This window comes from Ammodytes marinus, assembly GCF_949987685.1.
Source record: "Ammodytes marinus genome assembly, chromosome: 21".
NCBI classification, from domain to species: domain Eukaryota; kingdom Metazoa; phylum Chordata; class Actinopteri; order Uranoscopiformes; family Ammodytidae; genus Ammodytes; species Ammodytes marinus.
In genome coordinates, this window is record NC_137225.1 from 16,806,262 (window position 1) to 16,821,133 (window position 14,872).

A 14,872-nucleotide genomic window follows, 5' to 3' on the forward strand; every position below is an offset into this window, starting at 1 on the left:
CCATCTGCTGGTGGAATTAGAGATTGACATCCACTCTGTGGTGCGTTCATGTGGTTTGGGAACAAGCTAAATGGATTATTTTTAAAGCATAGTAGTCGAAAGACAGTCTAGCCTACTTCTTGCCATTAAGTAAATATGAGCTAATTTCTACAAGGTTTCTAAGACATTGGTGATTAGACCTTGTCCAGTTTTTTTATTCTACACAGGCTATCCTTTTAGGCTAGGCTACTACGCCTCTCACACACAGTAGGCCTATTGAGTAGGCTATAGTTCAATAAGGCTAGAATTAGCCAAAAAAAAACAACTAAATACAAACAGCCTTGTGTCTCTCTACTCTATTCATAAAACAAAAGCATGCTCACCAAACTATCTTCATCAATTAAGCAATGTTGTTCCCCATCACCGGGACACAACACAAGTGCAGTGCTATTTCCCCACCCGTAAAAGATAATAGGCTACACAGAATTCCGAGCTTCATGTGAGGCAGCGCCGGCTCCTGAGTGCTGCTGATGCGGATGTTGCTGCTGCTGAGTCGCATCATTAGTTGAGCAGTTGTTTCCGAAAAGTTTGACCTGTGCCTCTGAAGATGTCGGCCGTTGCAGGGAACAGACAAGAGGGTGTAGCATCACTGGCGCTCGCTGCAGTTGGCTTGGCACTTCTAACCATCCTCAGTGCGTGGAAGTTAAAACAATTGAAATATAGACTTATAAATGAAACTGGAGGTGCAATGTTTTATGGTAAGTAGGCTACTAGCTTATGGCCCATTTGAGCACGGAAGCCGCTATTCAGCAACACTTCCTGGACTCACTTCAGAATGTTGATGAAATATAATATTTATCTGTTCATCATTATTTGTTGTCCATATAATCACATGTTGCGTTATCCATCATTTTGATTGTTAAAGCAGAGTTTAGATTTACTTATGTGGGAAATTGTAAGTGTGCTTTTCTAAAAAAAAAATACATTGGACTAGGCCTAGGCCTACTATAAACTTTTGATTTAGGCTAGGCTACTATTAAACCAAAATGTTGCTAGGCCTTTCCAGGTAGCTCTAGAAACCATCATTTATTAAGGGCTCACCAACCTGCAGTCTTGATTCCTGCAATATTGAAAAGTTTGCAGTTTACCCAATGTGTCATCACTTTAACAGCATTTGATAGTTTTCTTATATGTCGTAGGCCTACATTTGTTACATTATTGCGGGCGGCCCTTTATAGTATTTTTTATTTATTTTTTTATTATTAATTAATTTATTTTATTACAAAATAACGTAGGCCTATTTACTTCTGGAATGACGTTGTAATATTTCGATGATATTGGAGTATTGCCATATTTTCTTCATACCAGCAGATTTGTTTGTATTCTTCTGCAGGCATGCTTGTGGGCTTAACAGTAAGATGCTTTTCATCTGGCTGGGGACGACAAGTGGACACGATGGAGACTGTGTGTAGTTGCGGTGGGGTTAACAGCACCACTCACATCTTGACGGTCAACCTCTCTGCACACTTTCACCATGTTAGACACGTTGGGAGAGTCCACCACAGATGCCCACCTGTTTCAATGCCTCAAACGGTAACTATGGCAACTTAATTCCCCCTGCACTGACAAAAAACATGTTACAAAACGGATTTTTTCTTTATTTGTGGATGGATTCTGCAGGTTGTGGCTCTTCACAGTTGCCATTGAAAACAACATGTCCTAATACAACGTTGCTTTATAAAAAATATGTTGCATAGAGAACATTTGAAACCAAGCGGCACCCTACAGGAGGCTTTGTTTTTGTCTGATGTATTCTGCTTTTATCTGAAATAACTTTTTTTTTCTCTTTTCTTCACTGCCTTTGATCACATCTATATTTTGTCTCCTGTGTATGCTGGTTATTTACATCGATGTCTCCTTTAATGTTGCTCAGTTATTGGTTTTTCACTGAATTGCTTGCACGGTCTGTTTGCTATTAGGAGAGCAGGAGAGTGGTGGTACCAAGAGAAATAGGGCAAGAGAGCAATTTAACGTAAATTAAGGATTTATTTAGGAGGAGATTGGTGAGATTACATTTTCTGATGTGCCGTGCGGACAAGGGGAAATTAGAAAGACGAACCAAACACAGAAACCAATAAACAGACTATATACAGAGTAGAGTAGATAAAACGGATGCTCAATAAATAGAAATGACCTTAAACTAACATTTTCTTAATAGTTCCTCCCTGCCAACGGCCACAAACATAAACTGGGCGAATGCAATTAGAAAACCCAATTTAGTTATTCTCGGAATCTGATTTCCTTTCAAGACATTTTCCGGTGTGTGTGTTTACATGCAAACATTCCCATAATGAGATGCTCTTGCAAGTGAGATTGTCAACAGATTGCTCTGCACTGCGGGAAAGATGTGTTTGGTAATCTCAACAAACACTGCAGCTTTCGCCCTCTTCAGATAGAGATGACCATCTCGGCCCCTGTCACACAGAACACAGTAAGAGCTGTGAATATATCCACCATCTTTAGTAAACTGGAGGCAAGCGTGAACAGTATTCCAAATCAAAAATATGCTTTGCACACGGGACATCAATGAGGTTTTTCTCAGTGTATTAGAGACGCACCGCTGCATATGATCTGATGCCAATTGAGGTTAAGAAGCATTTCTCTATTTTATAAACCCTCAAACAAACAAAGGTTTGTTCAGGACAGTTGTTGATTTGTACATTTATTTCACAATTAAGAGATTTAACATAATTTTGTTTCTTTTGGAACCTTTTTGCTTATTTATTTTAAACGTGATATATACAATTACTAAGAAATAAAATGTTGTCCTCTATAAAATTCAATATATTGGTACGCTAATGTTGTGAAGATTACACTGATGACCTGCAATTTGCCAATATAATAAACATAAATATAATTTATAATATATTATATTATATAAATATAATATAATAAACTATGTTCTCAAAAGAAGATGTTGGATAATTATGAACACCTTGAAAGCGAAGAGGGTTTATGGTTTTAATATTGAAGCTCTCGTATGCATTGCACATTCTCTAAATAGTTTATCAAAGAACCATATAGCCTATTTGTATTATTGTTTTGTCTCTGAGGTGCAACAGAAATCCTTTTTCGAACTGGACCCATGGTGCAAAGTGCTCACAGCAATGATTTGTGTGAAGGAATTAGTTGAAAACTGTAATATCACTGCTAAAGCAGAAGAGCCTTGAGTAAGGGCTCCGGTTGTCATTAATATAATTACTGTTTTCTGGCTGGCTTTCATATTTCAGCAGTGCTATCAGGGAGATTTGTCATATCAAATAAACCAACCAAATGAGCCGGGGATTCAGCCATGCGATGGCCAACGAGCATGAGCAGATGCGGAACGAGCATATTTGAAAATGTACGTCTTAATCTCAGAGCAATATTTCAAAACCAAAAAAATGACAGGGAGTAAGTGAACCGTGAACCTTTGCAAATCATCCAGGCCAAGAGTAACTCTTCACTAATGGCCTCGGACTCTTTGGCCCCTCTGAATGCTGGGGTCTCATTAGCAAAGCGGCAGAGGCCTACCACAAAGGCCATTACATCGGTCAGACCATTCTGTGGAGCCTTCACACCATTAAGTCTGCTACAGATGGGGGGGACCAAGCAGGGAGAGATAAGGATTTCATTGCATTACAGACTCCATTATGTGCCACTGGGGGGTAAAGCATTAAAGTTTGTGGTCTGATTAAATTTAGTGCTGCTCAGCTGAAGAGGCAATTAGTGTATACAACACACCTCCATCCTCAACTCTGTGGTGCAGGTGGCCCTTTAGAACAAAACCCCCAGCGTATGCATAATTTATTGATTGCAGTGTCTGTATTAGTCTCTGTTTTTCACTTTAGTATTTGTCATGCGCAGCCCGCGCAGATGGAAAAAAAGAAAAACATCTATATTGGGCTGTGTGGGTAATTGCAGCCGCACTAAAAAAGTAATTTATATTGAGCCGGGCGATAGTAGGAGAAAGATAGGAGTAATTTGTAGCTCCAGTAGCCATTTCAAGTGTGAATTACCGAGAAAGCACGGTGGCTCTCCAATCTATATACAAGGCTTTCCAGCATTACAAATGATCATTTAAAAAAAAAAATCACATCCACCCATGCACATGTATTAATAATGTTCACCAAAATGCAGGACATTGCTAATTTACAGAGGCAGGCCAATTTCCATTCATCCAAAAATATTCATGCTATTCATGCTTTTTCTTAAAGTGAAACTCCAGGCCATTCTCAAAGGTCCGTGACCACAGTCCAGTTTCAGCAGGCATCGTCGCCACCATCTCGCCTTTGGGGGCTGACATTTTATTGAATTGGAAACTTCATTCTGAGCAATGTAATGAGACTTCGTGGGACGTTGGAATCAGGAGAAAGTAGCATTATGTTTGATCTTAATTGAACTTCCCTGCCTTTTGATCCTCCAGAATGTACCCACAATAGACATAAAAAGGATTCAAGGATGAAGGACATGAAAGGCTACCTAACTCTGAGCGGCTCGCATTGCGTCATAACTGGCTAGGATGAGAAAAACAGACAGAGAGCATGTAGACTATGTTTAAAAAATGCATTGCTCTCTGGCTACCAGTTTGGGTTGAAGGTAACACATGTTAATGTGATTAGCAGCTTGGGTTTTATTCACTGTTAATCCATCTGTTGTCTGAACACACACGGTCATACTAATAGTACTTGCCTATTCCCATTCTAATGCATGCTGGGAGCCTCCATGGTTAAGACCGACACAAGTGCTTAGATCCCTCACTTTGTATTATGTTTTGCTTTAATCAGCTTTGGACGTCTGAGTCAGGGCACTTGGACGAGATGCTAATGTTATGCGGTTCACAGTAACTATATCATAGGCACCTCAGGGCTTCAAGGTAATGCATCATTTACACATTCACACAGCTTCAAAGGTCGCTACTGTGAAGGATTTTTCCGTAGTTATAAAACAGTTGCATTCAAGCATTTATTAAAGTGAATTATCTTGGTGTTTTTGTAAGCTGCAAAATGAGGATTTTTATATATATCTCTGTGTAATTATCAGTGTCAATTGACTCGTACCTATAATGCTCCTAACTATTGGTTTAGAAGAATACAAAAATATATTTAAAAATGCCTGAACATTGGCACATGGTAAGACTGGATTGCTCACCTTTTTCCTTGTTACAAGATGCAGTAGTTGTATATTTTTTATGTATTTACTTATTTATTCATTTAGAAAAAGAGGACAGATATAAGGTTGTCGTGGTACCTGAAGACTATGGTGACATTGGGATTCAAAGTGAAAAAATAACTGATGTGTCTGCCAAAACAGAGCTGCTGAAGGTGTGTGTGTGTGTGTGTGTGTGTGTGTGTGTGTGTGTGTGTGTGTGTGTGTGTGTGTGTGTGTGTGTGTGTGTGTGTGTGTGTGTGTGTGTGTGTGTGTGTGTGTGTGTGTGTGTGTGTGTGTGTGTGTGTGTGTGTGTGTGTGTGTGTGTGTGTGTGTGTGTGTGTGTGTGTGTGTGTGTGTGTGTGTGTGTGAGAGAGATACATCTGACTGTCAGTCAGTCACATTCAGTAGACTGCCGCTCCCCATGGAGCCCCTGCCTGTCACCAACACAACAGCTCTGTCTGTTTACAGGAGCCCTTTGACCCCGAGGTCCTTTTCAATCTGTTCCTGCCACCCATCATCTTCCACGGAGCTTACACCCTTAATCAGGTGAGTCCTGACATGCCACTGAGGCGCGTGTGTTTTGGGGGCACCATCAGAGGACGCTCCATTAGTTTGAAAAAGCACTGCCTTATAGTCCGTTCTGCTGTTTCTGATGTAGAATTTAAGCAAACGTGTTGCACATTGTTGACCTGCTAGTTTGTTTGTTTGGTGTTACTGAATGGGCTTTCATTTTCATTTCTGTTCTAGAGACGATTCATTCAGAATCTTGGATCCGTTCTGACGTTTGCTTTTTTGGGTACCCTGATCAGCTGTATGACTATAGGGTAAGTCTTTTTTTATTGTTTTTTTCCCCTCAAATAAACACGTCAAAAATGCAATAAAACAGACAAAGTTAACGATGCAAACAAGGAAGGGAATAGTTGAGGTGTAGGATAACTGGATATAAGTCAATGTCCTGAAACAGTGGGGTTGCACATGCAGACTCTAGGGTAGTTTGCTTGTACTGGCATAAGCTTTTGTTTAGGTTTGGTTAATTTAATACTTTTGAATTGTTCTACAAATCAGAATCTGAAAAGTTGTATTGCCAGGTATGTTCACACATACAGTACAATAATCTGCTGTAGTATGATGCTGCATAACAATACACATACAGTTAACATAAGGCAACTTGAATAACATGAAATATACCAGCAACATTCAGTCATCATGAGCATGATAAAGCTGTGTGCGAAAAATTTCTCTTTAAATTAAAGACATCCTGCAAGTCCTCATGTCTCAAGTGTGCGCATGGTCTTTTTTCCTTGATAATATTAAGTTTGTTTGTTTGTTTTTTACATATTAGTATGCATTTAAAAAAACGTTTTTGCACCACAGTTAAGACCTGGCTGGAACTAAGTGACATACAGTACATGACATAGAGCCATGATTAGAGGTTATTAATCAAACCTGGACTTTTCTTTTATATCTCAAAAATGTCTGCCCTGAACAATTCTATAATGTACATAAAGTGCACACATTACCTTTTGTAATGTTAACACACTAAAAAAATCAGTATTGCACCAGCTTCTAGTGTGTAGCATTGCTATTCCGGCCTTACAAAGCTAGATGGCACTCTCTGATTTTGCAGGAAATTGAGATCTTTGCAAACCGGTTTTTACTGATGCACTCATTTGCTGCACACCAAGGCTGTGTGAAAACCTCTGAACTCTTAATGTTAGTTATTTTCCTATCATACATCATCTGTGATCAGAAATTTTTAAAAAATTTAAAATTTTCTAGGGATAATTCTATCTATTCTAAGGTTTTCAAAAAGAAGAAAAAAAGACCACTTTATAAGTTACTGCCGTACTGTATTCCTTTAATGTTCAGTTCCTTAGTTTACACTGTCCTTAAGGTCTTAAATAAATCATAGGTTTGAGCATTTAGGTCAAAGTTAATGATGGTGGTGTAAAAAAAACTGTAGGTGTTTCTAACATTCTGGCCCCAATCATTTATGTAAATAAGAAGGACCATAGATCAGAAACACCCCCAGTACAAGGCCAACTATAACTACTATAATCTGAATAACACATATAATTGAATATGGTTGTACAGGCATACCTAATGTTAAGTGGCGATTGAGAGTAGAAATTGCTTTCTTTTTGCTGATGATATAAAATGTAATGTCAATATTTTTCTCCTATTCTAAGACTACTATAGCTGCTACCGAGTTACAAAGTTACTGCTTTTTCTTCATTCATTACATCATTTCCGTGTCATACTATGACCATGTTATTGTTAAATGATTCCCACCTTTCATTTTAAATAATTAGGGTAAAAGGTTCATGCCCTCTGAATATTATTGCTGGAACTAATGGGTGTCTCCAAACTGCTGAACCCAGCCCTAAAGATGTTGTGTTTCCTAGCTTCCCTTCCTCTTTTCTCCCATACATTAGTCCTTCTCCCAAGGTTCCCGGGGACGCACGGCAGGATTTGACATGTTTGGTCACGTGCACATTCTTTGATGCTACAGTAAGGCGCCAGGCCTGACCAATCCTGTCGCTTGTTAGTGAGTCTGCCATATCCTATGGGGAAAAGAGAGTGTCGTGGGAGTGAGACAAAGAACATCCACTTCCTCTCCTCTCTTTCTTGGTCTTTGTCTGACTGTATCACTCTCTTTCTCCCTCTGTGTCTCTGTATCCAACATGCACACACACACACACACACACACACACACACACACACACACACACACACACACACACACACACACACACACACACACACACACACACACACACACACACACACACACACACACACACACACACACACACACACACACACACACACACACACACACACACACACACAGACTGAACAGAGCTTAGTTGCCCAACCTAAGGGCAGTCCCTTAAATCCTGGCTTTGGGGACAGGTCGTGTGCCGTCACCATGGCGACAGAGTTGTGCCAATGGACAGAAAGGTTCCCAAGAGGACACGCTGGAACACTGATTATTATGGGATGCTTCACAGTAACGGGATTAGTACGTAACACACACGGTAGCCAACCAGGAGCTGAACTTCAGTGTTAAATGCTTAATAAGACACCTTAGCACGTTTTTGCTCATGGTGAACGGTATTTTTTCTTATAAGGGAAAGGTGCACACAGTGTTGGATTCTGGGATATTTAGATTTTAAATTTTTGTTTTGTTGCTAGGCTGCAGAGTTGCTCCTGTTCTGTCGCAAATTAATGCCCTTCGAAAACTCTTCTTTATAATTATCCTGAGTGATCCCTTGCTCATTTACACGGAAACACACACACAGACACACTCAAACACACATATACAGGTTCATCTTATATTGTTATAATATCAAGAAAAGTTCATTTTTTTCTCCAATATAATTGAAAAGGGGAAACTTTTATTTATTTTAGATTCATTGCAAACAAAGTGAAATATTTTTGGGCCTTTTTTGTTGTTTAACGTGTGGTTAAGTTAAATGCCACAACCACCACTTTTCGTGTCCACCTGTGCTGAGCAGCCACTGCCTGGAAATGGGTCAACTCATCTGCTGCTAACGTCTGGCCCCATTACACACAATATACTCTGGGGGAAGCCCTGCTGTGGTTAGAGAGATGACTGATGGGTCTGCTTTGGCTGGCGCACTCTGATGACCTCACCATGTGTCCCTCTGTCTGTCTGTCTGTCTGTCCTCAATCCCAGGGCCTGCGTCTACGGCTTCACCAGACTGATGGTGCTGTTGGGCCAAGCCATGGAGGGAGACTTCCTCCTCTCTGATTGTCTTCTGTTTGGTGCCATTATATCAGCCACCGACCCAGGTAAACTTGCCCTATAAAGGGACTCCCACGGTTACTATCATCACTTTCTGGTGGGCCACATTGATTTCTGTTTAAACACACTAGTGGTTTTATGAAGATATAAACCTCTGAATTCTACTCTAATTTTTACAAGACTCGCACTTTATTTATTGCATTACAACATGAGCGAAAAATGCCCCAAATATTCTCGGGATTCGTTGGATATGCTCACAGTGAACATGTTACATGACACATCGCAGGGATGCTGCCTTACGTAAACACAAACTAACGAGTTACAGGAAGGAAAAAAACGTCTAGTCAAAAGTAATATCAAAGACACATAAAGTCTAACAAAGTCTCTTTGAGCAACTGTAGATTTCTCATTCCTGCAGCAGTTTCAGACCTTATCATAATAAGTTATCATATGTGATAGTATGTTTAAGAAGGGTCCAACCTGACTCATGCTGTTCTTTCACACCTCTCCTTAACTATATAATGATACTGTCCGTTTGGTGTACAGTAGATGTAGGTGGGTCTGAGGCTAGCCGCATGAGATGTAGGATTTAAGATGTTGATGTAACCCCTTTTGGAGATGTCAACACCTGCATTACAGATGTCTCCCTACCTCATTGAATCCACCTGTTCTCTTTATTTAGACCTTCTTTTCTTTGTCTACATACCATTGCCAAAGATAGTCATGGATATCAGTGCTTCTTGGCCAGGCCTACATGCAGGAACAAAAGTCCCAATGCAATTGCAATTCATTTGGCGATGAATTATGTATACTAGCTGCAATAAGTGGCTGATCTGGATGAGTGTCAAAGAGAAAACTGTGAATGACGGCACAGCTGTCACTGTGACAGGCTTTGTTTTGCCACGCGGCACTCGTCCCTGCCAAGACGTGCACACCCTCGTCACTTTGATTAGAATCACACGCTTAACATGGATAGCCCCGAAAACCACCAAGACCCCCTTAGGCTGTCTGCTCTCCCCTCACACTGTCCTAATATAGCACAGGCTCTCTCATTATTCAGAAAGGGAGCTTTTTCAACATTTCCCTTTCAGATTCTCTCCCTTGTAAATTTGCATGCACCGGGGCCAATGCCGCTAAACACTCCAGAAACAGGCACTGGATTACTGACGCACACAACACACGCACGCACGCACACACGCATATATACACATACACATACACACACACGCACGCACGCACAGACACACAGGCACAGTGACTCTGCTGTGGAAGAATTTATTTAGGTCCTTTTTTAGGGCCATGTCATAACCCTTGTGTGACGGCCCCCTCATAGAGCCACTGACTCATGATGTAAGTGCAATTATGTCACGTACTAACTGGAATGATGGGGAGATCTTGAGAACACTGGCTGATTATCACAGGATGGCTGCAAATCTTCGAGCTGGCAGGGATAGATACAGTAGACTCCAATAATCAAAAGATTACGCAGTTAGAGAAAAATCCGTGACATTTCTCGTAATGGCTCCGGCTGATCTAAAGGTGGATACATAACAGTAGACTTCCTTGTCCTTGTTTTTTACATTCACGTCTGATAGATGGACAGATAGTAGAGACAACCAATGAGCAATTATTCTAATCTTTAATATTCACGCTGATGTTCATTTGAAAATACGCAACTCCCGTGAGGCACAAATGTTCCTCGCATGTACTCATTTGCTCATTTCAGGTCTATGGCATCTATGGATTAAAAAAAAAATTTAGCTTGTTTGACAAGGCTCCCAGGGCTACATATGTAGCCATGAAACTCAGAGACAGAACAAGACTCATGGTTCAGGTCACACAGTGGAACTCCTGCTTCACTGCGTTCTCTAGCCTCAGGGATGGTTACAAAAGGTCTGTGAACCCATCACTTAATTTCTCAAAGGATAGGGGGAGGGGGGCTTCTGTTTTTATTCCTTTCATCTTTGAGTTTGTTTTTAAAATTGTTTTTATTATAATTTGTTTTCTTTTACATGACGTCTACACTCTAGTGTAGACGTCATGTGACGAGTTGGCAATTGAATACCAAAACATGCATACTCTGACGCAGTCTTAATCTCAATACCTATCTCAATCCATAACAACCTTTTAAAATGTTACTGTCTTCTGACCCCAGTTTGTGCACTTGTCATTGCCTAATACAATGGACCACTTTTTTTTTTAAATGTGGAGCCGGGGGAGATTATAGTATTGCCCCGTTGCCTGTTATCTCTTTGCAAATGCATTACTTCCAGCATTATATCTGCCTTATTTGGTCATATCTGCGAGCAAATTCCTTGCTCTCTCTGACTGAGCTTTGGCTGGGCTGAACCTCCGCATGCAAGGTAATTTGACCCAATAAGGTTTCCGTCCGACCCTTTCAACTGTATTACGTCTGAAATAATTTTCTACTACCCTCTCCAACCTTATGGTGTTGCTGTGGTAACTGATGAACACTTGACAGCTGTAGGATGGGGTTGCCATGGCGACCCAGTCAGCCCGCTACTGTGTGTGTGTGTGTGTGTGTGTGTGTGTGTGTGTGTGTGTGTGTGTGTGTGTGTGTGTGTGTGTGTGTGTGTGTGTGTGTGTGTGTGTGTGTGTGTGTGTGTGTGTGTGTGTGTGTGTGTGTGTGTGTGTGTGTGTGTGTGTGTGTGTGTGTGTGTGTGTGTGTGTGTGTGTGTGTGTGTGTGTGTGTGTGTGTGTGTGTGCGAGGAGGAGGGGGGGGGCACAATGTTTTCTTTATTTTTTTTTTCTTCTTCATTTGCGACTATTGCAAGAGATGCTGTCATCAGCCAGGCATTACAGGAGCAGGGAGATGGAATGATCCTGACTCCAGGGCCAGGCCTCACCCTCTGCTGATGAAGGAGAATTTTTCTCTTTTTTTCACCGACCAGGAAGAGCTTTAAAAACCTGTCAAAGAGCAAAGAGCCAAATCTGTCAAAACAAGTCCCAAGGCCACTCTGCTGCCACTGCTCTTATTGTCAGTCTGGTCGTATATCCTGGCTGTGATAGCCTACGATGCCCTCGCTAGCTCGGTACTCGCTACGGGGCCATAACGTCGCTATCAGCCCCCACTCATTATTCATTGCACAAATTTCCCCAGAACAAATGTATAGGATTATTTTTGCATCTTGGCCTTAACAGGTGGAGTAGTAAGGCACTGGGAACTGTTCTATCTATCCATCTATCCATCTATCCATCTATCCATCTATCCATCCATCCATCCATCTATCCATCTGTTAATCCAATCTAATCTTATGTAATCAAATCTACAGTATCAGACAACATAGAAGCAACGAAAACACAACTGCCAATATCTGTTTTGTAGAAGGAGATACTAAAGGTGCCACAAAAATGCGGCGCTGACAGGCACGTCATGGCCTCGTCAGTGTCAGTATTCTGCTCATCACTCAGTGTGTCAGCGCTCACTCTGCAGTCCCCCGTGTGGTGCCTGCCGCACGCACACACACGCTCATTCATATGCTCGGCGTCCTCTCCTTCATGTTTACCGTTGGTTGGCCTCACCGTGGAGTTCAGCTCATATTCCCTCTCAGCAGATGCGATGTGTTGAAATATTCAGCCATAGCCTACATAAAGAAGTGGATTGTATTTTTCACCAGAAAAAAATAATTTCACTTTCAAGGATTTTATATATTAGTGATTTCCAACTGATTTGATTTGATTTGTTTTATCTATCATGAACAATCAACAGAAATTTAAAAAAGAAAAAAAATTCTAATAAAATTATCAAAACACAAAGATAAAAAACAAACATAGATATAGTATACAGTTATATCAAAGAACAAAAAAGGATAAGTTCGAGAAGGAGCAGGCAGAAGCACAATGCTTGATGACTGTTGATGACTTATCGTAAAAAGTCATATGGCCGGTTTCACAGACAGGGCCTAGATTAAGCCAGGTGTAGGCCTTAATGTGGACTAGTTAAACTGGGACGTTTAAGTCACTTTCATGGATATGGCTTAAATTTGGTTTAGTTAGTCTGAGACTATGAAGTCCTGGAGTAAGGTAAGTAAGCCTGATTGTTAACACCCGCCCATGAGCACATGCTGCTGGTCCAACGGTGATCATAAAAACCCGGAGTGGAGCAGAAACACCATTGCTTGTGAGCAAAAACAATGGCAGAGGCTAAAAAAATCCCGTCAATAAACTTTAATGAATTTGGAAAAAATCTCTTAAAAAAATTGTTTGAAACCATCCGGTTATTGAATCTAAAAGCCATACTGCTGGGACTGAGCAAATAAATAGTTGGGCCGCAATTAGCAAGAAATTCAATACTAATGAAAATGTTACTAAGAGAACAATACACCAACTTCAGGTTATCTTCATTATTATCGGTATTTCACATCTTTCTCATTTATAATTTTGACATTATATTTAATGATATCTGCACTGATAGACTCTTTAGAAAAACCAGGATCTCGCTTTAAAGAAGAGCTTGCCACAACCTTTCAACAAAGGACAAAAAAGATGACGTTGCATGAAAGTTAGCTTGAGAATTCCATGAACAGAAAATGCAATATCTGAAGGAAGTATGACATGAAAATAAAAATTCTACAGGTGGAATTGGACATGAAGTTAGAAGAGAAAGCTATGATTCAAACAAGATACAGTACTGAGACAATTGTGATTACTAATCACAGTGAAGATATAAGTAGAAAATAAAAGGTGTTCATGTTGTGTTTTTGTAATTTTGTTATTCATGTATTTTTAATCACAACAACCACATTTGAAAACAGAATTGTTTTAGACACTAATTTTATTATGCTGAATACATCTTCAATTTAAATGCATCCATCTAATAAACTCAAGCAAAGTTGTTATTTTCAGTGCATTTTCCATATTGAAAGCGGTCTCGAAATGTAACTTCATCAACTGTTTTGGATAAGACCTATCCACAAGTATCCTCTTCTGGCTGGCCTCTGCAGTGGGAGTTGGTCTTCATTTAGATATTCCAAATAGTCCATGCTCTCTCACAAACACCACTAAACTGAAGTTAAACCTGCCTCTTTGGAGGATTAATTTAAGCAAAAATTTAGACCTAGAGTAGCTCTAGTCGTCCGTCTTGCAATTGGCTTTGTTTAATCCAGAATAGCTTTAATCTAGGACTATTTTAAACTGAGTCTGTGCAAGTAGAGCTAGTTTTTATTGATATGAGAGATTATTTAGTGTTGCTTTTGACGAAGAAAGCTCTTTTTAATCATTAAAGTACATTAAATACCTTTTTAATAGGTTTTATTGCATATGAATGATTGAACCCTTCTCTGTGGACACACTGTTTTGGACGTTGTGAGAAGAAAACAAGTGTCATATATTTGACATCATAATGATAAAATTCAATTTAAGGGGATAATTGTGCCCCAGACATTCTATTCTTAATCCCTTATAACATCTACAATTTTAAATATGTTTACTTTTAAACATAATAGCAGTTAATATTGGAAGACGGCCTTTTGTCCCGCTTCTCAAGAATCACTGATTTCACAAAGCATTTTATTTATAATTTATTTAATCTTTTAGTGATCTGTAACTCCATACTTTGGTCTTAAAATTAAGCAATAACATACAATAAGATATACAGACAAAACACCATTTAGGCTCCCTAACGGCCTGTTGTTGAACATCGGTTTTTCTCAAGTCTCAAACAACTTGTTTGCTATTTTAACATTATTATGATTTTCAATATTTGATTTCCCCCTCCCATTTCATTTTCAGTGTCCCTGCTCTGTGTTAGATTTGCTGTAAGCAGTGGGCACATTACCATTCATGTGTTGTATTCCAGTCTGCATAAATATCCTAAAACACATTAAAATTCTCGCAAACGTACCAACTGCAGGCACTTTGGTTCCATGTCCATTTAAAGTCATTATGCCAGCCAGAGGCACCCGCTGTGAG

At 40.0% G+C, this 14,872-nt stretch overlaps 1 protein-coding gene across 1 annotated transcript in view; it reads left to right on the top strand.

Moving 5' to 3' along the window:
* Positions 1 to 628: 628 nt before the first annotated feature.
* The window catches only part of LOC307267682 (sodium/hydrogen exchanger 9-like), a gene marked incomplete at its 3' end in the record, with an annotated part of 60,379 nt that continues 46,135 nt past the window's right edge, over positions 629 to 14,872 (top strand). The window contains exons 1-5 of the mRNA XM_080050065.1: positions 629 to 737; positions 1,373 to 1,572; positions 5,638 to 5,715; positions 5,917 to 5,993; positions 8,873 to 8,988. Coding sequence (XP_079906191.1) covers positions 728 to 737; positions 1,373 to 1,572; positions 5,638 to 5,715; positions 5,917 to 5,993; positions 8,873 to 8,988 — 481 coding nt within the window. The 5' untranslated portion in view covers positions 629 to 727. The remainder of the gene's footprint in view (positions 738 to 1,372; positions 1,573 to 5,637; positions 5,716 to 5,916; positions 5,994 to 8,872; positions 8,989 to 14,872) is intronic.